Below are 25,184 nucleotides of genomic sequence, written 5' to 3' on the forward strand. Positions count from 1 at the left end.
GATGCGGCCCAGCCATCCTATCACATGTCCCTAATTAATTCATTCTCTCGTTTCCTTTTTTTCTTAATAGTATGGGAAATGTGCTCATTTTAAAATGCCTGATTAAGGCATACTTTACATACCATAAAATCCACCTATTTTAAGTGTATATAGGTCCGCACATTTTAGTAAATGTGTAAGTTGTGCGCCCATCACCGCAATCCAGTTTCAGAACAGATCCATCATTCCATTTCATACAAATAAAACCAGACAACGTGTAGCCTTCTGCGTCTGGCTTTTGTCACTTAGCATTATGTTCCAAATGGTTCCATGTATCAGGAGTTGGTTCCTTTTCATTGCTCAGGACTCATCGTATGGCTATACCACATTTCGTTTGTCTGTTCACCTGTCGAGCATTCGAGATGTCTCCAGTGTGCAGGTTATTAATGCTGCTATAACCATTCACTTACAAGTACTGGTGTGGACAAATGCTTTCATTTTTCTTGAGAAGAGTCCCAGGAGTCAAATGGCTGAGTCACGTGATCAGGGTATGTTTACCTTTTTAAGAAACTGACACACTGTTTCCCAAAGCAGTTGGGCTCATTTTCTTGAAGGATTATTTTACGCCCTCTCTTTTCATCAGACCTCAAAACTTACTCTTTCTTTCTTACTCTTAGCTGATGACCTCGCTTCCCACTTGAATGAGAACATACAAGCAATCATAAGAGAACTGCAGTATCCTCCTATCCCCGTATCTACCAGGCCATGGCACCTGTTACCTCCTATGCCGTAAAAGAAAACTGTTTTTGTGCTCATACACTTCACTTCTGACACCAAATGTATCTCCACAACAAGCAATTCTCCAGTTCTCTGCAGACTCCACCTGCTGACCTATGCTTTAATTCAGTTCGGACACTAACTACCCAGAGTTGCATCAGACCCCACAGGTTAAGGACGGAAAGGAACAGAGGAAATCACTTTAAGTGAGGTGGTTGTGGAAGCCCTCTCTAAGGTAGCAACATGTAAGTGGACATTTGAAGGATGAGAAGCATCTAGTCATGTGATGACAGCTTGTCGCAAAGGAATGAAGTGAAAAATTTTGGCATGTTCAATACCCTGAAAGATCAGATTCCCAGATCATAGTTAGCAGGAAGGACAGTGATAGATGAGTCAGAAGAGGTTAACAGGGGCCTTGTAGGACAAGGTGAAGGAATTTGATTTTATGACAAGATAAATTTATAGCCAGTGGTCCTATTTATATGTAAAGAAGAGTCATCTAGTGGCTGTGAGGATGAATTACAGGCAGGGAAGAGCAGATGGTACGCTACTGTTGACATGAGCGAGGATGGTGGTGACAGTGGGCACAATAAGAAAGACGGATTTCAGGTGTGTTTTGATACCATCCAGAAAGATTTGTTGATGAACTGAATAGATGGCAAAGGGGAGGGAAGAAGCAAGAACAATTCCCCGTCTTCTGGCTGCTAGACTGAGGATTGGTAATGCTATCCACTGAGGTGGGGAAGACCGACCGCTGCAGGCAGGGCACAAGACAGGTTTCAAAGGGAAGAGAGACTTCAATTTTTGACTTGTAGTTTGGATGAACACATTAAATCCTTGCTCCAACTCTGAGAGGTAGGTACTATCCTTAGCTCTACTTTATTATTATGTGTTTAAACGTTTATTTATTTATTTGGCTGCACCGGGTCTTAGTTGTGGCATGCAGGATCTTTAGTTGCAGCATGCAGGATCTTTAGTTGTGGCATGCAGGATCTTTAATTGCAGCATGCAGGCTCTTAGTTGTGGCATGCGGGATCTAGTTCCCTGACCAGGGATCGAACCCGGGCCCGCTGCTTTGGGAGTGCAGAGTCTTAACCACTGGACCAGGGAAGTCCCATCCTTAGCTCTACTTTAAATATGATGCTTTTGGCTGAATGTTTGTGTCCCCTCAAAATTCATGTGTCGGAACCTATCTCCAATGTGATAATATTTGGAGGTGGGGACTTTGGGAAGTGATAGGTCGTAAGGGTGGAGCCTTTGTGAATGAGATTAGTGCCTTTATAAAAGAGGCCCAGAGAATACCCTTGTCCTTCCACCAAGGGCGCATGAGATAGCCACCTATGAACCAGAAAGCAGGCTCTTACCAGACACCGAATTTGCTGATGCCTTGATCTCGGACTTCCCAGCCTCCAGAACTGTGAGAAATTTAAACTTCTGTTGTTTATAAGCCACCCATTTTATGGTATTTTGTTACAGCAACCTGAGTGGACTAAAACGTATGAGGAAACCGAATGACAGAGACATTAACGTGCCAGGGTTATAAATGATAAAGTCAGAATCTATTGATCTTTCTTTTCATTTTCTACTTCTTCCCTCCAATTATTCATCTTCTCATCCATCCATTTTTCTAATCCTCCATTTCTCCATTTTCCCATTTCCCCACCTATCTTATTCCCAATCTACCCATCTATCTCCATCCATCCATCCCCTCACCTGCCAACAAATATTCATCACATGCCAGGTTCCCCAGGCATCCGACACCTGCTGTGCAGGAAGGACCGTCAGGGATGAGAAGACACGACACAGGCACATTGGTGTGCAGCTTGGCTTGAGATATTTATTCAACGCTTTCCCAGCTGGCCTCAGTGGCTCAGCAAAGGGGTAGAGTGGAGGAGGGACATACAGTGACAGAGTGCATCCTTCAATTATTGCAACCTCCAGGGGGCTCAGGTCCTGAAGTCCTCATTCCCGGTGGATGACCGATCAGTCCTGACTGCAAGAGACACACACTTAGCACTTGTTGTAGACTGAGCACCCATCCCGACTGCCCCTTTCCCATGAGGACGCAGGTGCCCCTGCTCCAAGTAGCCTGGCTTCCAAGCTACATTCCTCACCATGGGGAGAAGTCCTGTGCTCTCCAGTTCTCCAGTGTTGTCTCCTTCTGGGAGTCATGCCCATCATTGGTCTGGTCTGCGTCAAAGTTTCCGCAGGCCCCACACAGCATCCCAGCATGGTCATCGCCAACCACCACAGCTAGCTGCCCATCGGTGCCAAGCTGCACCCGAACCCCTGCCTTCTGCTGGACTAGCACGGAGCCATCAGGATTCCGACTCACGGACACAGATGTTAACACCTCAGCTGGGAGATCCACTTGGAGACCATTCACCTGGTGGTTGGGGCAGGGTGGGTGAAACACAGAGGTGAGCTGGAACCACAGGAGAGCTGGGGTATTACTAGGATGGAGAGCCCAAGGAAGACAACAAGTTCAAGGAGTGGAAGCAGAGATGCGGCTTCTGAAAGAGATGGAGACCTGGACGAGTGCGCCAAATGAAGAGATGGAGACCTGGATGAGTGCACCAAATGGAGAGATGGAGACCTAAGGTAGCTGGAGATGTGGATGGATGGATAGAAAGACAGAGAGCGGATGGATGAACAGATGGATCAATGCATAAGCGGGCGTGCACACAACATTCCAAGGGCGGCCGGGGTTGGGGGGAAGCACTTGTACCAGATAGATAAACAAACAATCAGTCAAATCCCAGCATCATCCTGTTTGATTCTAGTTTACAAAAGAAAAGAACACTTGAGCATGTCCTGTAAGTTACTGGTTCCCTAACAAGGCAGCTTCATCCCTTATTTTTTCAATGCTGATGTCTGAAGACAAGTAATGACCTAGCAAGTATAATGATCATGTGAGAAAATGACTATTTCTCCATCACTGGCTGTTGACTCAGTAACCTTGGTAACCTTGTGAGTTTTTCCCTTTAAATAACTGTGTCTGTTGGTTTTTTTTAAAAAATAAATTTATCTATCTATCTATCTATTTATTTACTTATGGCTGCATTGGGTCTTCATTGCTGCACGCGGGCTTTCTCTAGTTGGGGCGAGTGGGGGCTACTCTTCGTTGTGGCGTGTGGGCTTCTCATCGCGGTGGCTTCTCTTGTTGCGGAGCACAGGCTCTAGGTGCATGGGCTTCAGTAGTTGTGGAGTATGAGCTCAGTAGGTGTGGCTTGCGGGCTCTAGAGCGCAGGCTCAGTAGTTGTGGCACACGGGCTTAGTTGCTCTGCAGCACGTGGGATCTTCCCAGACCAGGGCTTGAACCCGTGTCCCCTGCATCGGCAGGCAGATTCTCAACCACTGCGCCACCAGGGAAGTCCTGTTGTCTGTTTTCTTCGATGAGTTAACCCTTCTGAAGTTAGATTCCCTAGCAAGCCTTGTTTCAAAGAAAAGTTCTTTTTTTCTAAATGCTTTTTTATGTGACTCTTCCTCTGCCAGATGATTGGAGAGTTGGGTAGATAGACTGGAAAGATAGGTAGATAGGTCTGAAAAGATGGATGGATGGGTGGGTGAATAAATGGATGGATGGAAGGAAGGAATGGAGGGAGGGGAGGGGTGAGGAAGAGAGGGAAAAAGGAAAGAGAGGTAGAAGGAGGAGAGAAGGAGGGATGGATGCAGTGAAGGATAGCTGGAGAGATGGATGGAAAGTTTCACCTGGCTGCAAGCTTCGACGATATAAGAACTGGGTCTGAGTTATCTGTGTTACCCAGCACATGGCCTGGTGTGGAGGGAACAGGGATGAATGTATTCACAAAACCAAACTTTTCCTGGGTACCCTCTTGGTGCCAGGCCCTGATCTGGGTACTGGTGACAAAGTGATGATCAAGATGAACAGGATCCCTGCCCATCTGAGGATTGTATTCTAGTAATGGAGAAAGGCAACAAACACAAAGAAATAATGGATAACCTCAGATAGTGATAAGCACTTGAAGGAAATAAAACAGAGTAACAGCACTGAGACTGGGATGGAGTCAGAGCTTCCACAGGTAGTTGGGAAAGGCCTCTCGGTAGAAGCAATGCCAGAACTGAGGTCTGAAGGATGAGAAGGAGCCAACTCTTAGAAAATCTGCATTGCAGCAGTGGGAACAGCGAATGCAAAGGCCCCGAGGTGGGAACAAGCTTGCTCTGCTGTATGAATAGGATAAAGGCCAGCTTGGCCTATTATCAGCACAGCCAATGAGGGAAGGAGCTGTAGGAAATGAGGTTGGTGAGGCTGGCAGCAGTCCGATCACACAAGGCCATGGAAGGGAGGTGGCTTGAGTTTGGAATGTTGTTCTGGGAAGTCACTGTAGAGTTTTAAGCAGCAGAATGCCCTGATCTGATTCACATTTCTAGAACATCTGCTGTGTAGAGAATCGTTTCTTGATAGAGGAGCAAGGGAAGGTCAAGAGCAGGGGTCTGTTCACCTGAATTATGGATCAAGCAGAGGCCAGAGAAAAAGAGGGACTGGTCCAGATTACACTAACAAGAGAACTCAAGCTTCCCTGCTTTCAGCAGGGCTGTCTTGGACCATCTCGATGCCTTGGTGGAGGGATGTAGACAGACCATTCATTGGGGGAGGAGTGTGTGGAGCATTGGCTTTATCGCCCCACTAGACCCAGAGGACACCAGTGGATGTCTCTGCAATCAATGAACAGGTCATGGAAACAGAGACATGGGAACTTTAGGGCAGCCTGACGTCTGTGTTTGGGTCTTAGGCTCTATTACCTGGGCCACGGATGGTTAGACTCTGAGCCAGCATCAGCCCTCAGTTCGGCCAGATTCTCTCTCTAGAAATTTGGAATTGGGGTGGTGAGAACTGTGGGGTTTGGTAAATGCAAGGCAGTGGTAAGTCAACAGAAGTCAAGGGGCAGAAGGGAGAACCCACTGGGGCTGGAACGGACTCATGAGGCAAACAATGACAGGCCTGAGGGGGCCCTAAGAGCAAGCTGAAAGACGGCTGAGGGAAGGGTCGAGTGGCCTGGGATTGATAGAGTCCAAAGGGTGTTCCCACTGAGCACTGCGCCTGGAGTCCCTCTTGGTCCCTTATATCCACACAGTCACCACCACACTCCATTCCCATCGAAGTGGTTCAGAGCCTGGGTGCTGGTGGGTTCAAAGCCTGGATCTCCCGGGTACTCTCTGAGTGACTTGGGTAAATGATGTCACCTTCCGGGGCCCTAGTTTCCCCTCTGTGTAAAATGGGGATAATAATAGTCCCTGTCTCATGAGTATGTTGTGGGGAGTCACAGAGAATGAAGCTGATTTGGGGGACAGCAAGTCTAAAACACAGAGGTACAAATTCCGATGACACTGCCAGGCACCTGGATCCAGCCACTCCTGAGGCTCTGTCCCTGGATTTTCTAGTTATGTGGGCCAATCAATTCATTTTTACTCAAGGCACTCTGAATTTGGTTTTCTGTCACTTGCAACCAACAGAGTCTTGGTTAACACTAAAATCAAAACTAGTAAGTTACTTGAATGTGCTTTTGCTCTTCAAGAGCTCAGCCAGAATAGAGGGACTAAGTTTGAAGTACTGACACAAATAGAAATCCAGAGAAACAAACTGCAGAAATCTGTAAAGAAAACAGACAGCAAGGCAGATGGGCTGCCAGGAATGTAGGGACACTGCAACAGGAAGAACAAAGCCCAGGGGAGACATGCCCCCTGTGTCCAGGCTTACCCACACGCCCTTGTTTCGGGTCACAGTCACCAGTCCATCCTGGAAGAAGATGTGAACGTGGCCCAGAACTGCAGCTTTGCCATTGCAGGGCCAGACATCAGCGACCACACGGTACCACGGGACGGTCTCCTGTAGTCCTGGGCAGCGGAAAGAGAGCTCGTAGATGCCGGGGGAGCTGACGGCACTGCGGGCCCCATCGAAGGTGGTGAGGTTGGCATCCACAGAGAGGGAACAGAGGCCACGGGAGACCCAGCAGTCCCGGACCCCAGCCTGGACCTCGCATACGCGGCCTGGCGGACAGCTGGCCGCTTGGCACGTCTGGCCGGTGCTCGAGGAGCAGGAACAGCGCTCGCTGCAGTCTGAGGTCAGCAGGGAGGAGTTCGCCTGTGCACAGAAAGGGGCCAGGTTACAGTGGTGCGGTGGACTGAAAAAACAGACACAACCCGTCAACCCTCTGGACCCATGCAGAGTGACTTTGCAGTAGCTCCCATTAAGAAATAGAGTTTCCCCTTCCTCACGAATCTGGGCTGGCCTTAAGACTCTGCCTTGGTTATTACAATGCAGCAGAAGCAACGCTGTGCCAGGTTCAAGCCTGGACCTCAAGAGACCTTACAGATTTCTTCTCTCTTTCTCGGAACCCTTCCCAGACACCACAGGCTAGCCTGCCTGAGTATGAGAGACCCCGTGGAAGAGAGACAGGCAGCCCTCAGCTGACCCACTGGGGGACCAGAGATGTATGAGTGAGCCCAGGGGTGGCAGAAGAACTGCCCTGCTGATCCCAGCCCAAACTGCAGAGCTGCAGAATTGTGAACTAAACAAACCGTTGTTTTAAGCCACTATGTTTTGGGGGTGGTTTGCAACCCAGCAAAATCTAACTGATACAGGTAGGAGTGGGCACTGGAGATATTCCAGAGTCCTGGCACCCCCAGCCTAGAACAGAGGGCTCTGGAAACCCAATTCCAGGAAATGGACTTTCTCCTGGTTTTCTCCTGTCTGACCGGCTGTTCTTTCTTCACTGCATTTTCAAGTTCCTCCTCATCTCCCAAATCCTGAACACTATCCTGCCCAGGGCTTAGTCCTCAGATCTATTCTTTCTCTATCTACCATTTACTACCTGGTGATCTCACCAAATCTCATGAAGACTAAAAGCAGTGTCTGATCCTCAGCTGCACAGTGGCCCAGGGTGTGGGTCGGGTGTGGATAATTGTGATAGAGACCATTATTGAGACAACAGGTGAAATTCAAATAAAACCTTTACGTTAGATAACAGTATCAAGTCAGTATTAATTTTCTGACTTTGAATTGTATTGTGGTCAGATCAAATGAGTTTTTTTATTCTTAAGAAATCCTTGCAAAAGTATTTAGGGGTAAAGGGGTACTATGTCTGCATCATACTCTCAAATGGTGCAGAAAAAGCAGTATGTGTGTATGCATACAAACATATATATATATATATATATATATATGGAGAGAGAGAGAGAGAGAGAGGGGATGATAAAGTGGCAAAAAAGGTCAACATTCGAAGTACCTGAGTAAAGGGTAGGCAGGAGTTCTTTGTACTATTCTTGCAATTTTTCTTAAATTTGAATTATTTAAAAATAAAAGTTTGAGAACTTTAAACAAAATGAATACATTTAATTTTAAAAAATTACCATCTCTATACTGATGACTCCCACATTTATGTCTCCAGCCTAGACCTCTCCCCTGAATATCAGACCCACAAATCCAAGAAACCTTCTAGCACGGGCAGAGTGGTCAAGGCTGGCATGGGGAAGCACAGGGGTCTGTGGGGATCCAGAGGAGGAGCCTAACCCCACCTAGGGGATCAGAGAGGGCTTCCTGTAGGCGGTGAGGCCTGAAGGAAGGAGTAGGAGTAGTTTGGCATCTTCTTCTGCAGAAGTCCTGCACTTCTAGACACTCTAGCCTACCTTTCTGCTGTTAATAAAACTGGGAGGAACAGGGAAGGGATGTGGTAATCCATCTTTCCTTTATTTGATAAATATGCTTTTGAAGAAGCAGGACAGCCTAGTAGTTCAGAAGGTGAGCCCAGGCTGCTGGGGTGTGCATCCCAGACTCCCCACTTGCTAACGGGTAGCCTTGGGCTGACTTCTCTCTGTCATCCATAAAATGGGGAAAATAACAATAGTACGTGACTCGTAGAATCGCTGTGACTATCAAATGACGTCTATAACAAACTTGGTGCATAGTAAGGGCTCAAAAAATATCAATCACAAAAGTAAATCAACTATTAACTTTCACTTCCCATTATTAAATGACTGTAGCTGTGCTCTGCTATAAATTACTATTATTTTTACTGAGCGTGATGAACATGGAGGGTGAGGCCCAGTGCTCAGTGGGTGCCTTTCAAGCAAAATCACCCCCGATTCCTCAGACACCTATGGTGCAAGGATGATGACTAACCCCATTTTACAGATGGAGAAAATGAGGCTCAGGAAGGAGACTGTAGTAGGCCCGATAATGGCCACCCCAAAGACATCAGGTCCCAGACCCAGTAAATGTTACCTTATATGGAAAAAGGGTGTTTGCAGTTGTGATTAAGAATTTTTGAGATGCTGAAATTATCCTGGGTGGGCCTTAAATGCAACCAAGTGTATCCTTATAAGGAGGAGCCAGAGGGAAATTTTATGACACATACAGAAGAGGAGGGGAAATGCGACATGGAAGCAGAAATTGGAGTGACGTGGCCATAAGCCAAGGAATGCCTGCAGCCACCAAACGCTGGGAGAGGCAAGGAACAGCTTTTCCCCTACAGCCTCTGGAGGGAGTGCCGCCCTGCCGACATCTTGCCCCAGTTATCCTGATTTCTGTCTTCTGGTCTCCAGAACTGTGAGAGAATAAATTTCTCTTGTTTTAAGGCACTGAGTTGCGGTCATTCGTCACAGCAGCCACAGGAAACTAACACAGGGACGTTACTAACATTGAGTCACACAGCAGGGAAGTGGTGGCAGCCTCTCTGTCCCCATCCTCGAGGGGGTCAGCACAGAAACTCTGAGTCCCCCTCAAGCCCCTCCACCCTCCCTGCCCATCTCAAGCTCCTGCTTACTGGCAAGTATCGGCCGTCATGGGTGCAGCCGCAGTCTTGGACAGGGATGCAGACACCCTGGGACAGCAGGAAGCGGTCGTCACACTCGCAGCCCTCAAAGCAGCGGGTGGTGCAGCCCGTGAGGCCAGAGAGAGCCGCACAGGAGCCCTGGCAGGAGCGCGTGCAGATGGAGTAGTGGCTGTGGGCAGGGCACTGGAGCGCTGCGGAGAGAGAAGGCAGGGTGGGGTCATGCCTACACACGGCCACTGAATAATGAATGGGGCCTACTGCACACCCAGCTCTGGGCTGCCGGTGCTGGGGACACAGCAATGAAGACAGCTCCAGGCCCTGCCCTATCTGTCAGTGGGACAGATAGCGATGGCCCAGTGTGATCAGGGCTGCATTGGGGAAATACAGACAGAAGGTCAGGGCCAGGATGGGGGCTGTGAGGACCCAGGGGAAGCAACCAGAGTGAGGGCCTGGGCTCTGGCTAAGCAACTGGTGGATGGTGTGGCTGCCCCGCGATGAGGACCAGGATCAGGAATAGGAGGATCAGGTTTGGGGTGAAATGCTGATGTCATACAGGAACACAGGAGGTGTGTGAGGGACCCTGAGGACACCAAGTGCAAAGTGTCCAGGAGGTCACTGGACCCATGAGGCTGGCAGTCAGGAGAGAGGTCAGACATGGAGACAGGCAGTGTCTACTGCCAGCACCGAGGACAAATCTAAGGCTATAAGGGTAGGTATGGGCCGGGATGTAGGTCCTACCCTGAGGAGAATGAAGGAGACACAGCCCTGCCCTGGGGGCATGAGTGGCCACTGCCCTGTCCAGAAGAGTCCAAGGAGACATGGCCCTGTCCTGGGGGTTTGAAGGAAACATATAAGCCCTAACTGGGGGTATCTAAGAGGTATAGTCTTGGGCTGGGCGTCTGAGGGAGCTGCAGCCTTGTCTTAAAGGATCTGAGGGGCTATGGTCCCATCCTGGAGGAACTGGGTGAGCCACAGACTCAGGCTTTATTGTGTGAGCTTCTGACCTGCCCGACCCACCCTCCAAGGTCACCACAAAAAAGGTTCAGGATGGGCCTTGAGAAGAACTGTATCTGAGGTCTCAGGAGAGCAGGCCCCTGAAAGGAGTCTGAGAAGGGCCGGTCAGCCAGGCAGGAGGGAAGCCAGCAGGGTGTGCTGTGGGAGGAGCTGGGGACTGCTCCTGAGATGCACACAGGACAGGGAGCAGGCCAGATGGTGCCCCCGAGCCTGGGCTGAAGTCCTCCCAGGGACCCATGGACACTCACGGCAGAAGCTGTCTGTCCTCCAGGGCTTCACGGCCACGCCAGCTGCCTGGCAGGCCACTGTGTAGGCTGACAGGCTGCGGCAGAGGGCGGCACTGTTGCCCTTCTGGGCACAGAGGTCATACACACACTGGCGGAAGTACTCAGAGGGGCTCAGAGCTGCATGGCAGGCCGAGAAGGGGCCCTTGGCATCCTGGAGCCGCCCGCAGGCCTCAAGGCTCTCATACGGCGCCGTCTCCTCTGCTGAGCACAGGGGGCAGCCCTGGGGCCCACAGCCCTCGCCACAGCCCTGGGAGGAGCCAGGTGCCCGCCATGCGGCTCCAAAGGCATCCACGCTGGGAGCCATGGCGCCACTGGGCAGGACAAAGTCATCATTCCAGTTGCCGTTGAAGTTCCCACAGAGGCCACAAAGCCGGTCACGGAAGGGGCTAGGGACGGATATGAGGATGTAGGCATCGCCGTCAAAGAGAAGACGCAGCTCCTTGGTGGTCTGCAGAATCATGTTCCGGCCCTCGGCAGTCACCCGCACGTGGCCCACAGCCACAGGCAGGGCTACAGCCTCACCATCCACAGTGACCTGGATGGAGGGTCAGAGGCGTCAGGGACTCATAGAAGCACAGGTAAGGCAGTTCCCTCAGACTCCCAGGATGCAGCTGTCTCTCTCTCAGTCACACTGGGGTGGGGCCATGTCCCCCCCAGACTTCCCAGGGTAGGGTCGTGTCCCCTTCAGAGACCCCAGGGCAGGGCTGTATCTTGTTCAGTCCCCCGTGGGGCAGGGTCATATCTCGCTCAAAACCCCCAGGGTGGGCCCTGTCCCCCTCAGAGCCTCCAAGGTGGGGCCAGGTTGCCCTCAGACCCCCAGGGCAAGGCCACGTCCACTTACCTGTGGCCCTCGAGCCAGGCCCACAACCTGGCCAGCCACAGTAACCACCAGACGCTGGGGATCTCCAGCCGCATTATTCTCAAGCACAATGGTAAAGTCCTCGTCCCCAGGCTGTGGGTGGCAGACCTGGGCCAAGATATAGGAGCAGGAGCCATGCAGGTCATAGGCACGGCCGTCGAGGGTAATGTAGTGGACGCCCCCGCTGGCCAGGCAGCGGCCACAGCCTGTAGGGCGACAGGCCTGGACGCCATCCTGTAACCGGCACTCCTCGTAGGGCCCGCAGGCCGCGCCCTCCTGGCAGCTGACCTGGCCGCCCGGCCCACACTCGCAGCGCCGCTCACACTCAGGACCCGGGTAGAAGTCCTTGCCCAGCGGGTAGTAGCGGCCCTCGTGGAGGCAGCCGCACTGGCCCACAGGCACGCAGGTGTCTCCACTAAGCACAAAGCCAGCGTCGCAGAAACAGCCCTCCCGGCAGGTGGATTCGCAGCCCTCGGGCGCTGAGAGGCTAGGGCAGCTCACAGGGCAGGAGTCACCACAGAGCTTGTAGTGACTGTGGGCCGGGCACTGGAGGGCTGTGGGGACAAGAGGGGAATGAGCCAGGCAGGCACGAGGGAGGAACACAGGGGAGGCACAGAGCGGGAGAACCTGCCCAGGTGAATCTGTATGTTCTGCCTGAGCACATTTCGTGAGTGAATCTGTCTGGGGATCTGAGCGGGGTATCTGATCCATTACATCTAACGGGGGGATTCAGTGTGGGGATCTGGGGTCTCTCTGCCCAGGTAGTGTGTCAACTGGATCAAGTGTTTCTAAAGATCAAGTCGATCTGACTGGGTGAATCCAACCCCATATATCTGACCAAGATATGCAGGAACCACCTGTATCTCAGGGTGTGAATCTGGCCAGATGTACCTTGGGGTATGAATCCACACGAGTATGCTTGACCGTCAATGTCTGACCTGGAGCCGCTCATGGTCTCGACGACAGGGTCTGTCAGTGTGTGACTCTGACCACATGTATGTGGATTGGGTGAAGCTGACAGGATAAATCTGACCAGGAGATCTGTCTGAGGGGAACTGCCCAGGACTATCTGACCATGAATCTGTATATACCTGCCTGGGGCTATGTCAGGGTCCTGATTCTACGTGGGTATATCTGCCTAAGTGTGTCTCAGTGTAAATGTGATCAAGTGTCTCTGACCAGAGGAGTCTCTGTCTGAGGTTATGGGACCAGTTCTATCCGACCCTGTGTATTTCCCTGTTTAAAACCGTCTAGGGGCATCTGACCAGGTGTAACTCTCTAGGTCTCTCTGACCAGGGGTAGCTGAGAGAGTCTACCTGACCAGGTGTTATCTAGCTGTGTAGCTTGGACAGGGTCAGCCACCCCAGTCTATCTAAGCACATGAATCCTGAGAGGGTACTGGACGCAGGGTTTCCAACCACGTGTATCTGAGTCTCTACCACTGCAGAACGTGACCTGGTATATTTCAGTGTGTGAACGCCAAGGTGTTTCTTTCACAGGAGATATCTGGGCTCAGGGGAGGCAGGGTGGTGCCTAAGCCCACCGAGGAGAAGGCTCTTGTCTTAGAGCCCTGGGAAGGGGGGAGGAGGGGAGACCCCTGCTATGCGGCCCATGCATGGATCAGTACTCACGACAGAAGTCCGGCCGCCTCCACTCGCCAAGCTGGGCCCCAGCGGCCTGGCAGGCTACCACATAGGTGGCCACGGCAGGGCAGAGGCCTCCCGGATGGCCCTGAGCCTGGCAGGCATCCAGCAAGCAGGCCTGGAAGTACTGCGTGGGCGGCACGTGGCTGTGGCAAGGAGCCAGCGGGCCGTCGGGGGCAGAGATCACGCCGCAGGCGTCCGGACCGCCGAAGGGCTCCTGCTGCTCCTGCGTGCAGGGCTGCGGGCACGGCCCGGGCACGCACTCCCCGCAGCCCTCGGCGCCGCCCACTTGCCAGCCGTCTGGGTTCCCACCCACCGCATTCAGGTCGTCGTTGGGGTTCTGGTTGTAGTTCCCGCACAGGCCACAAAGGGCGCCCGCGTACGCCGCCGGCACGCGCAGGCGCACGTTGTTGTCTCCGTCGAAAGCCAGTGAGATCGCCGTGGCCGTGGTCACCACCACGTCGGCGCCGCTCAGGTGTGCGCGCAGGCGCGAGTCCAGCTGGAAGGGCAGCGCCACCAGCCTGCCGTCCACCTACAGGGTCGGGGTGGGAGTGGGGGTGGTGAACGTCGCAGGCACAGGTTCGAATCCTGACTCCACTATCTAGTGGCGGGGGGGTGGGGGTGGTGGTGGCGGTGGTGGTGGTGGCGGGTAGGGTCCCTGTGCACGTGACCTCCCCCCTTGTAATTATAATAGTAGTACTAATAATAAGCGACTATAGGCACGATGTCACTGGCTCCTCACACTACCCTCCGAAGCAGGTACTGTTCTTAGACCCATTTTACAGAGGAGTAAACTAAGGCTCAGAGATGGGGAAGCCACTACTCCAAGCCATCCAGCTCCAAGGCCTATACTCTCTCTCGATCCCTCCATCTGCCCTGTTAACCCGTGAAAGGCAATCAGAGTAGTGGCAGACCCCTAACTGTCCCAGGCAACTCCAGGGCTGGCACATGCTCTTGCCTGGCCCACTGACCCCTCACCTGCAGCTGTCGGGGCCAGCGGGCACTGAGGGTGAAGCTGTGGCCGTAGATGTGCAGGGTGACAGTGCGGGTGTAACTGATGGCCTGGCTGCCCCGGTGCTCATTGGCTACAGTGACCGTGAAGTTCTCTACCCCCGGGGGTAGTCTGTGGCAGGGCATACTCAGCAGGTAGTCGCAGGCACCTTGGAAGTTGAACTGGTGCCGATCCAGGGTGATGTAATGGGGGTCACCCCAGGCCTGACACTCAGCTGTGCTGATAGGGTGGCAGCCATGCTGGCCTGAGGGCAGTAGGGCACACTCTTCACCTAGCCCGCAGCTGGCAGGCTTGCAGACCAGTGAGCCACCGCCAGGCCCACAGTGGCACCGCTGGGAGCAGGTGGCATCAGCCCAAAACTCGCTGCCTGCCTCGTGGTAGGTGCCGTTGGCCCAGCAGCCGCAGCCACCATCCAGGGGAACGCAGCGGTCGGCGCTCAACACGAAGCCTGAGTCACACTGGCAGCCCTCGGTGCAGGGGCCCTCACATGGGGCAGAGGCAGTGGGGGGTGCAGGAGACGGGCAGCTGGCTGGGCAGGGTGGGCCACAGAGCTCGTAGTGGCTGTTTTCTGGGCAGGAGAGCTCTGTGGGTGGATGAAGGAGTGGGAGGGAAAGAAAGGGAGAGAATGGTGTCAGGAGGTGGGGTCTGAGGATAGGGTAGGAGGAGACAGACAGAGACCACGAGAGACAGAGCAGGAGACAACGAAAGACCCAGAGACAGGGAGAGAGAGGATGAGAGACAATCAAAGGGAGACACAGAGACAAGCGCCAAGAGACTGAGAGACAATAACAAAAACAGAGAGACAGAGAGAAAAAAAACAAACAAACAGACCCAGAAGGACTGGAGTGAAACCAAACCAGCCCCAAAGAGACAGGACCCCTGCCCCCAGCTTCTGCTCTGTCCCCCAACACTCACCGCAGCCGGCCTGCGTCCTCCAGTCCTTAATGACAATCCCAGCAGCCTGGCAGGCAGTGGCATAGGCAGCCAGAGCCTGGCAAAGTATGTTCTGGGCCCCACCGCCCAGGCAGACATCCAGAACGCAGCCCTTGAAGAAGCTATCAGGGGCCACGTGGGCATGGCAGGCAGCGAAGGGGCCTCCGGAGCCAGGGGCCAGGGGTCCACAGAAGCCAGGGCCCCTGTACTCCTCCAGTCGGTCCTCGGCACATGTTGGGCAGGACCCCTGACATTCATCCCAGCACAGTGGGTCCCAGCCTGGAACCCGCCAGCTGCCGCCCCAGACGGGTATGGAGGGAGCCAGCGTGCCGTTAGGGAAGGCTTGGTCGTTGCTGGGGTTACGGTCCATGTTCCCACAGAGCCCACACACCACACCGTGATAGCTACTGGGCAGCGTCACCTCCACTCGCCAATCCCAGTCATAGCTGACCCGCAGCCCGAAGTCGGTGGCCAGCACCGCTCTCGATACGCCCTGGGTGACTGAAAGCTGCCCACCGGCCACAGAGACAGGCAATGCCGTCAGCACGCCGTTCACCTGGGGGAAGAGGGGGAAGGGAGGCAAACATAGGTCACTGGAGATGCCGAGGCCCGGCTCTGGCCCCCTGCCTCCCTTGCTCGTCCTGCCATGGCTGGGAGCTGCCAAGGCCTTCCCCGTGACTGCTGGTCATATAGTCATTTGACAAACATTACGGACATCTGCTCTAGTCCAGGCCCTGGAGAATGAAAGCCCACTCTGCTGCTTTTTCTGGGTTTCTCTCTTTTTTTTTTTGCGGTATGTGGGCCTCTCACTGTTGTGGCCTCTCCCATTGTGAGCACAGGCTCCGGACACGCAGGCTCAGCGGCCATGGCTCACGGGCCCAGCCACTCCGCGGCATGTGGGATCTTCCCGGACCGGGGCACGAACCCATGTCCCCTGCATCGGCAGGCGGACTCTCAACCACTGCGCCACCAGGGAAGCCCTGGGTTTCTCTTTTGATCTTTGTCTCCCTCCCTCATCTCTCTCTCTCTGTTTCTCTCACTCCTTCTATATCTAGACCTATCTCTCTCTCTCCGGATTCTCTATGAGTTTCTCTCATTTGTCTCTCTCTCTGGGCCCCCTCCCTTCTCTGTGTCTCTCTCACTTGTGCACTATCTCTCTCTGCATGTGTGTGTGTGTGTGTGTGTGTGTGTGTGTGTGACATTCTCTCTCTCTAGGTCCATCTCTCTGGGTCTTTCTCTGGGTCTCATTCACCTAGTCCCTCCCTCTCTCATCATCTCCTGTGCATGTCTGTGTGTCTGGGCATTTCTTCCACTCACTCACCATCGTTTATTGAGGGCCTGCTCTGTTCCGTACCTCATTCTCTCCCTGTGAGCTGACATTAATCTGCATCTCCATTATTCTGGGCAGTCCATCTCTCTCTCTCTCCATCTCTCTCAATTTCTCTTCATGTCGGAGGCTCTGGGCCTCTCATTTGTTCCCTCACAAACAGTCAAGGGTGCTTACCTGGGTCAGACTCTCAGCTGAGCACTTTACATGCATCACCTCACTGTGGGGCAGGGCCTGCTATGATCCCCATTTCACAGATGAGGAAACTGAGGCCCACCAAGTCAAGTCATTTGCCCAACATCACACAGCTCATAAGGAGAGCCTGGATTCAAACCCAGATCTCTAAAAAGGCAAATTCTAAAAAGGCAAAATTTAAGTCCTACATTAAAGCCCTTAACAAAGGGCTAGACTCATTTAATTCCCAATAGAGGGGTGATGTTTTTGTTGTAATTATTATTGCTCTTGCTGCCATTTTGTTTCAGGCCTAAGTGAAGAGAGGGAGCACTGAGCTCCTAACTGTGGCTGGCAGGACCCTTCCCACCCTACCTGGGGGATCAGGGGCCATCCTTACCCGGACTTTGCCGATCTCGCCTTTGTGGATGGAGATGTTGGTGTTGAGGATGGTCACGGTGACCAGCCTCACACAGGACACAGAGGGGTTGCCCCGGTTCTCATTCTTGGTGGTGACAGTGAAGGATGTCAGGCCCTGGGCACTGCTCCCTGGGCAGCTGGTTGATGCCAGCACATAGTTACAAGTACCCTGGAAGTCAAAGTTCCAGCCATCGAAAGAGTGGTAGTGTGGGTCACCCCACAGCCAACACGTGGCCTCGTAGTTGGGCACGCACACACCCTGGCCATTCTTCTCCTGGCATGTCTCCTGTGGCTGACACGTCACACCATGGCACGGGTCTGGGGGCAGAGAAGAGAGGACCTTGAGGGGCTGCCAAGCATACGGCCAGCTACTTCCCAGCATCTGCCCCAATCTGTGCGAGGGATACTGGCTCTAAGGGCAACTGGGGGTGAGACCAGATTCCAGGTTCCTCCCATCTGAGATGCAGGCCCTACAGTCTGCCATTTCTGAGACCAGGCCCTGGGCACCCCTCCACGTCTGAAACTCTGTGTCCAAGACCCTGTCAAAAGTCCCCACATCTGAGACCCAGGCCCTGCTGTTTGTTGTCTGAGACCCAGGCCCCAAGGTCCTTGCAGCCAAGACACAGGTCCTAGGGTCCCTACATCTGAAACCCAGGCTCTGGGGTCCCCTTGCTTGAGATCTCAGCCCCAGAGGACCGAGGTCTGAGACCAGAGACACAGGAGTCCCTGTGTCTGTGATGCTAGCCCTGTGGGCATCCATGAGGACATCCACAGCCCAGGGTTCTCTGTGTCCAAGACCTCGGGCCCGGGTTCCCCCACACCTGAGCTCCCAGCCTCCTGAGGGCCACCACACCTGAGACCCAGGTCCTGGAGGTCTCTGTGCCCAAGACCAAGGTACTTCAGGAACTTTCTGGTGAGAAACTAACCCCAGAGGTCCCACCATTTGAGACCCTGACCCTGGGGTCCTTGTATCTGAGTCTCATAGCCTGGCAATCCCTCTGTGCAAGATTCTATCTCCTTGGGGTTGCTGTGCCTAAGACCCTGGCCTTGGGGATCTCATTTCTCAGGCCTTACCTCCGAGGGTCTCTTTGTCCAAGACTGTTCCTAGGGCCACTGAATCTGTGAACCCAGCTTTTGGAACCCCTGTGCCCAAGACCCCAGCCTTAAAACTTCCTTCTCTCTCCCCCTGTGCCAGTTTTCAGTTGACTGCCCCTTAGCTCCAAATCCACCAATAAAGTTAGGTTTTGTCAGCAGAAGGTGCTGGAGGGTCACGGCAGGAGGAAGGGGCTGCTCTGCTTCCAGTGGGCTTTGCTCTCCAGGCTCCTGGTGGCAAGCAGGGCCAGCAGCCTGGGGGACACCCACTCGGTGAGGTTCACTGGCCCCAGCTGGTTTCCCAGCGAGTCACTCAGGCACCCCGGCAGGTGGCTTCCCAGTGAGTTTTGCCAGCACCCCAGTGGGGGTTTTCCCACCTTCCAGCTCAGCCTGCACAACCTCTCTGCCACCCTCCAATGAGATCTGCCTCTCAGCCTTGGAGTGGGGGCCGTCTTCCCAATTCCTCCCTTCCTTAGGTGCTCTGCTGTAACCTTTGGGGGCAGGGGCTGCTCCCTACATCTGCTCTTCCTGTGTTCGTCGGCGTTCTTTTTATCCCTTAGTAGTCAATCCCTATTACAAGCAAAGAATTCTATTAAACTTTCCCTATTTAAGCTACTGTGTGGCTTCTGTCTCCTGTTGGACTCTGACCAAGATACTCCGGTCCCTGGGAGTCCCTGATATCCTGCCCATCAGCCCTGAGATCTCAGTCAGTTCTGGAGGTATATCCCTTTATCCTCAGGAATAATTCTCTGCCCTCCACCCCGTGAAGTCAGTCCTGTGGGGTGGCTTTGTGGCTTAGACTTAATCCTGAGAGGTGTCCCCTGTCTGAGAGTGTGTCCCTATAAATCCTGATCTTTCACTCGAGGTGGGTCCTGTATTCAAGACCCTGGCTTTGGTGGGGTCTCTGCCTTAGACCTCAGGACTCTGCTTTCTGTCCCTGTGGGTCCCAGTCTCCTCTACCCCTTGGGGATGGTGTCTGAAACCCTAAGCCTAAACCTGCATACCGGTGGCCAGCAAACTATACACTTCCAGCTGCCGGTTTCTGTAAATAAAGTTTCATTGGAGCCACACCCCATTCACTTACAAAGTCCACAGCTGATTTCATGCTGTGACGGCAGAGGTGAGTAGTTGTGACCAAGACCGTATGGCCTGCAAGTTTAAATATTTACCATCTGGCCAATTAGAGAAAAAGTTTGCCGGTCCCTGCCTTACACTGCCGGTCTCTGCCATCTGCCCTGGGAAACCTATCCCTGAGGTTTCCCACAGCCTGGTTTCCACCATAAGAGTCCCTGCCTTCCAGTCTGAAGGGCTACTGCCCCTGGCCCTGGGAATCCCAGCTTAGGGGTCCCCAGGTCTGAGACTTCAATCCTTAGTCCTCTGTGCCTCCCACCGTGAAGAGCCGGGTCATATCGCCCTCAGCTGCAGCGTCCCCGTCCTCTGTTACCCCAGCCACACCGGCCCTGGCCCCAGCCCAGCACCTTTGGTGACGCAGCTCAGGACGCCTCCCGAGGGCTGGCACACCTGCTCTGGATTGCAGCTGTGGTTCTGGCACAGCAGGCCTTTTCCGGCGTGGCACACGCACTGCTGCTGGCAGCTGTCAATGAGCACAGTCCGCCCCAGCTGTGGGGACAGAGGGCACAGCTCTCAGGGCGGCAGCTGACTCTGGCAACTTTGGTGTTCTGGGCATAAAGGGGTCTGGAGGACATAAAAGGGACATCTTCCAGCAGGGTGGCCCCTTGTCTAAGGCACAGCATGGCCTTGGGGCCCAATTTATTCATTCATTCAGTTTCATTCATTTACTCACTCATTTGTTTATTCCGAAATAGCTACTAGATGTCTGCTGTATGGGAGAAACACAGGAATTAAGGGCAAAGGCCCTGGAGCAGATGGCCTGGGTCTGAAGCCTGTTTCTGCTATTTCCAAGTTACACCACTCTGCTCAAATTACGTAGCCTCATTATGCCTCAGTTTCCTCATCTGTAAGTTTCAGGTAATAATGGCACCAACTTATGAAAGTATAACTGAGTTAATAATACATATAAAGTACAGATGAAATGAAAAAGGGTTTCCTTTAAATACCCAGAATGGAGAGGAAACGGGGGTAGCGATGAAATAAGATTGGGAAAATGTTGATTATTTTTGAGGCTGAGTGATGGGTACCTGGAGATTTATTATACTCTTCTCTTGGCTTCTGCCTGTGTGAAAATTTTTATAATAAAAAGTTTATATATAACATTATATAAAAAGTATATATATTATATATAAATAAATAAATTCATATATATTGTACATACAGCACTTAAAGCAGTAACCGGCACATAGTAAGCACCATACACCTGTTTGCTGTAGTACTATTATTATTCGTATGAGGAGGCAAACAGAGAGGGTTCCTGCCCTCACAGAGCTCTCAGACCTTTGAGGGAGACAAACTTTAGATAAACACACACTCAAATCAAAGGAAAAGGAGTAACTCTCAGAGAGTGGGAGAGGGAAGCAGAGGGAGTTAGCCTCTGGTATCACAGAGGCGAAATCTAGACCTGGATACAAAGCCGAAACTTGACCTGGGGAGCCAGGGGATGGTTTCAAGTTGCAGAACCTATGGTCATATTTGGAAGGGTCTTACCTGCTACCTTGGGGATGGTAGACGAGAGGGAGCAAAAGTGAGGGCTGGAAGTGAGACAGCTGGGAGAGGACAAACTTGGACCACGGTGGGGCCATGGCGAGGGGAAGAGGAGTGGGTGGGAGAGACGTTCAGGAGGCCAAGAGGACAGGCCGGGGGGCTAGTGGGCAGTGGGAGGGGGGTCCAGCTTGCAGTCCCCAGCTCTGCCCAGGATGACCAGGTCCCTACCTCGTAGTAGACACCGTTGTGGTAGCAGCCGCATTTCTGGATGGGCACGCAGGCTTGGCCGTCGTTGAGGAAGCCGGAGTCACACTGGCAGCCCTCGGCACAGCTATCCGGGCACTGCGGGGGGGCACTGAGTGCCCAGCAGCCCAGGGAGCAGGTGTCTGCACAGAGCTCGTAGTGGCTGTTAGGGGGGCACTGCATCGCTGCAAAGAGGGGGTGCAGGTCAGAGCCCCTGGGAGTGAGAGGCTGCAGGGCCCAGGGTCTGCCCCTTCTGTGCCTCTACCTCCTCCTCTCTCTGCCCCTCACTCACGACAGAAAGATTCGGTCCTCCAGGGTTTGACGTGGCCTCCAGCTGCCTGGCAAGCACTCACATAGGCATGAACGTTGCTGCAAAGAATGCTCTCGTTCCCGCCACCCACACAGAGATCAAAGACACAATCTTTCAAGGGACCCTGGGGGTCCACCAGCTTGTGGCAGGCAGCCAGCGGCCCCGTGGGGCTGGTGAGAAGCCCACAGAACTGCTGCTGCTCGTATTTCTCCTGCAGCTCAGGTTTACACTCCAGCTCTGTGTCACAGCTTTCGCCGGGCTTGCAGGTGGGCAGGCAGGGAGAGCCTGGCACTGCCTCCTGCCAGGAGCTGCCGAACTCATTGGAGCTGCCTGCCTGTGAGCCGTCGGGCTTCTGGAAGTCGTCCTTGGGGTCGCCGTTGTAGTTCCCACACAGGCCACACAGCTGCTGGTAGTAGTTGCCTGGGATGGTGACCCGCACATTGTACGCGAGGTCATAGGCCACGCGCAGGCCAAAGTCAGTCTCGATCACAACGTCTGAGCCATGCTGGGAGGCGCGGACCCGGCCCTCGGCCAGCACCACGGGCAGCCTCTTGTCCACACCATTCACCTGGGAGGTGGGAGATGCCGTGCTTCAGAGGGTACACTTTGAGAGGTCAGACCCTAGATCAAGCCCCTGCCTGACACTGAAGATCTGTGTGACCTCACCTCTCTGGGTCTTAGTTTCCATATTTGTAAAATGGGCCTAATAATAGGGTCTTCTAGTGGGTTGAATGGTGGTTCCCCAAAGATATGTCCATCTAGAACCTCAGAATATGACCTTATTTGGAATAAGCGTCTTTGCAGATGTAATTAGGGTGAAGATCTTGAGATGGGATCGTCCTGGATTAGGGTGGGCCCTATATCTAATGACAAGTGTCCTTAAAAGAGCCAGAAGAGGAGAAGATACAGGGACACACAGGGGAAAAGGCCATGTGAAAATGAAGACAGGGACTGGAGTGATGTGGCCACAAGCCAAGAACACCTGGAACCACCAGAAGCTGCAAGAGGAAAGGGAGGATTCTCCCCCAGAGCCTTTGGAGGCGGTGCATCTCTTGCCAACACTTTGATTTCGGACTTCTGTCCTCCACAACTGTGAGAAAATAAATTTCTGTTGTTTTAAGCCACTAAGTTGGTGGTAATTTGTTACAGCAGGCTCAGGAAATGAATACAGGTCTCAATGTAATAACACCCTTATGAAAGCAGGGACCAGGAGGGAGGGGAAGATGGAGTGGAAGGGGTAGATGTCCGGAGGGGATAATCAAGGGGCAGGGAGGTGGAGACTGAGCCACATGGGAGAAGGTCTTGGTCCCCCACTGTAGGCTCTGACTGGCACCCCCTCTCTTTGCAGACCCCATGCCTCCCACATCTACTCAGAGCTCTGTGCCCCCTGCCCCTGGCCTGAGTGCTACACATGCTCCACCCACAGATCACCCTCTACCCCAGGCCCCTTCCCTTCACGTTCCAGCCCTGCTCTCACCGTGACCTTCCACTGCTTCTGCTCCAGCCGCAGGGTGAAGTTGGCCACCTGGACAGTGACCACCCTGGTCACACTGACTTTCCCATTGCCCCAGGCCACGTTCTCCTGCAGGATGGCAAACTGGGCCAGGCCAGGCTGGGTCCCGCAGGTCCGAGCCAGCGCATACACACAGGTGCCCATGAAGTCGAAGCGGCGGCCGTCGAAGGTGGTGTAATGGGGGTCTCCCGATGCCTGGCAGGTGGCAGAACCCACAGCCACACAGCCCAGAACACCACCGGACGGCTGGCAGGCCTCGTGTGGGCCACAGCTGGAGGGCTCACAGGACACCAGGCCACCCTCCTCACAGTGGCACAGGGAATTGCACCCCGACCCCGGGTGGAAGGTCTGGCCGGGCGGGTGGTAGGTGCCCTGGTACACGCAGCCACAGGAGGGCAGCGGCACGCAGGACTCACCGTTGAGCACGAAGCCCTCATCACACACGCAGCCCTCTTTGCAGTTGAAGCCACAGCCCCCAGGCACCGGGAGGTCTCCGCAGGACAGCGGGCAGCCGTAGTAACACGCCTCGTAATGACTGTGGGGCGGGCAGCTCAGGGCTGCAGGGAGAGCGGCCATCAGGATCAAGAATCCCTGCTCCCTGGGGACACCGTGGACCTCCCCCCCCACACGCATGCACACACACATGCTCACATACACTCACAAGTATAAGTGGTACAGCGGCAAGGAGACCCTCTGTTCAGTGGGGCCTGGCAAACATATCACAGTTAATCTACTCCTGATAATTAAGATACTATTCCAATTTAACGGTGGTCTGGGTTTATCTGTAATGTCTTTAATGACCTTATTCAAGTTGGTAACAAGTTGTGGATCTGTGGTACATATTTTAACCATGCAAATGCGTGTGTGTGTGTGTAATCTATGCAGTGTATTTGTGAATGCAGTATTTTTAGCTTCTTCACTCTAAAGCAGTAATGTAGTAGTAGTGGTAGTAATTCTATAGTAAATTAAAATATTTGGCCAGGGTGGTAAAGAAAAAAATGAAAAAGAATCCCTGTTTCTCTCTCCAAACTCCAGTCATCCCAGATTATAAAACAGGTGGTTTCCTCACAAAAAAAGAACAAAAAAAACCCCCTAAAACTGAACTCAATCAAGCCTCTATCTGCACCATCCAATATGATAGCCACATGTGGCCATTTAAATGTAAGTTAATTAAAACTAAGTAAAATCGAAGATTTAGTTCCTTGGTCACACTAGCTCGATTTCAAGTGCCCAATAGCCACACCTGACTAGTGGTGACCAGATGGGACAGCTTAGGTATAGAACATTTCCACCATCACCAAAGTTCTATTGGACAGCACCATTATAGATCTAATAGCCAGTTTACAAGAGAATCAGGGGACAGAGGGACAAATTAAATACACTGTGAAGAAGCAGCTAGCCAAATCCAGAAAGTAGGAAATTCTGTAGAATAAATGACCTGCTTTCCCACGAACAAAGGAAGGGGTGGATAGAGGGATAGACATGGGATAAAGCGAGTACAGTAAAACACAGATTGTAGAATCTAGATGGTATGTATATGTGTGTTCACTGTAAAATTCTTTCAACTTTTTTGTATATTTGAAAATTTTCATAATAATATGATGGAGAAAAAAAGGAGGGGGCTATTACAGGATAAAAATGAATACAGACAAACCAACCCAGTGCAGTGTGGATTTGGTCTGGATCCTCATTCAATTAAAGTGAAAAAAACACATTTTTTAGACAATTGGGGAAATTCGAACCCAGGTTGGGTTTTAGAGGATGTTAAAGAATTAGTGTTATTTTTGTTGTTGGTAATAACAGCACTGTGGTCATGTTGCTTAAAAGTCCTATCTGCTGGAGATGTCTACTAAAGTATTTGTGGCAAAATTCATGTCTAGAATTTGCTTTAAAATATTTCCACAAAATAAAAAAAAGAAAGGGGCAGTGGTGGAGGAGATAGATGAATGAGAATAGCAAAATACCCACAAGAGCTGAAGCTGGTGCTGGGCACATGGGTTCAGGCACCCCCCAGGCCTCCCTCTGCCTGGTGTCTGAGTCCTCACAACCCAGTCTTCTAGAACTTCCAAGGGGTCCAAGGGCAAGAGTAGTTTTAAGGAAATAAGAGATTCTCAATTACTACAGAGGCCATAGAATGCAACAATTAACTGTACAAATTCAGGAGTCAACTGGCCTGGGCTCAAATCATGCTGC

At 52.6% G+C, this 25,184-nt stretch overlaps 1 protein-coding gene across 8 annotated transcripts in view; it reads right to left on the reverse strand.

Moving 5' to 3' along the window:
* Window positions 1-2,573: 2,573 nt before the first annotated feature.
* The window catches only part of FCGBP (Fc fragment of IgG binding protein), a 141,535-nt gene continuing 118,924 nt past the window's right edge, over window positions 2,574-25,184 (reverse strand). For 7 of the 8 annotated variants that reach the window (XM_029238836.1, XM_029238810.1, XM_029238795.1 and 4 more), the window contains 14 exons: window positions 22,956-23,548; window positions 21,461-22,046; window positions 21,154-21,353; window positions 19,785-19,926; window positions 17,195-17,532; window positions 15,279-15,852; window positions 14,330-14,946; window positions 13,340-13,883; window positions 11,691-12,262; window positions 10,811-11,384; window positions 9,540-9,739; window positions 6,476-6,859; window positions 2,871-3,142; window positions 2,574-2,749 (listed from right to left, as the gene is read on the reverse strand). In XM_029238836.1, coding sequence (XP_029094669.1) covers window positions 2,740-2,749; window positions 2,871-3,142; window positions 6,476-6,859; window positions 9,540-9,739; window positions 10,811-11,384; window positions 11,691-12,262; window positions 13,340-13,883; window positions 14,330-14,946; window positions 15,279-15,852; window positions 17,195-17,532; window positions 19,785-19,926; window positions 21,154-21,353; window positions 21,461-22,046; window positions 22,956-23,548 — 5,606 coding nt within the window. In that variant the 3' untranslated portion in view covers window positions 2,574-2,739. The remainder of the gene's footprint in view (window positions 2,750-2,870; window positions 3,143-6,475; window positions 6,860-9,539; window positions 9,740-10,810; window positions 11,385-11,690; window positions 12,263-13,339; window positions 13,884-14,329; window positions 14,947-15,278; window positions 15,853-17,194; window positions 17,533-19,784; window positions 19,927-21,153; window positions 21,354-21,460; window positions 22,047-22,955; window positions 23,549-25,184) is intronic. The other variant, XM_029238851.1, reaches the window with a different exon arrangement.

This window comes from Monodon monoceros, unplaced genomic scaffold (genome assembly GCF_005190385.1).
Source record: "Monodon monoceros isolate NGI ecotype Baffin Bay Population unplaced genomic scaffold, NGI_Narwhal_1 Super_Scaffold_10, whole genome shotgun sequence".
NCBI lineage: Eukaryota > Metazoa > Chordata > Mammalia > Artiodactyla > Monodontidae > Monodon > Monodon monoceros.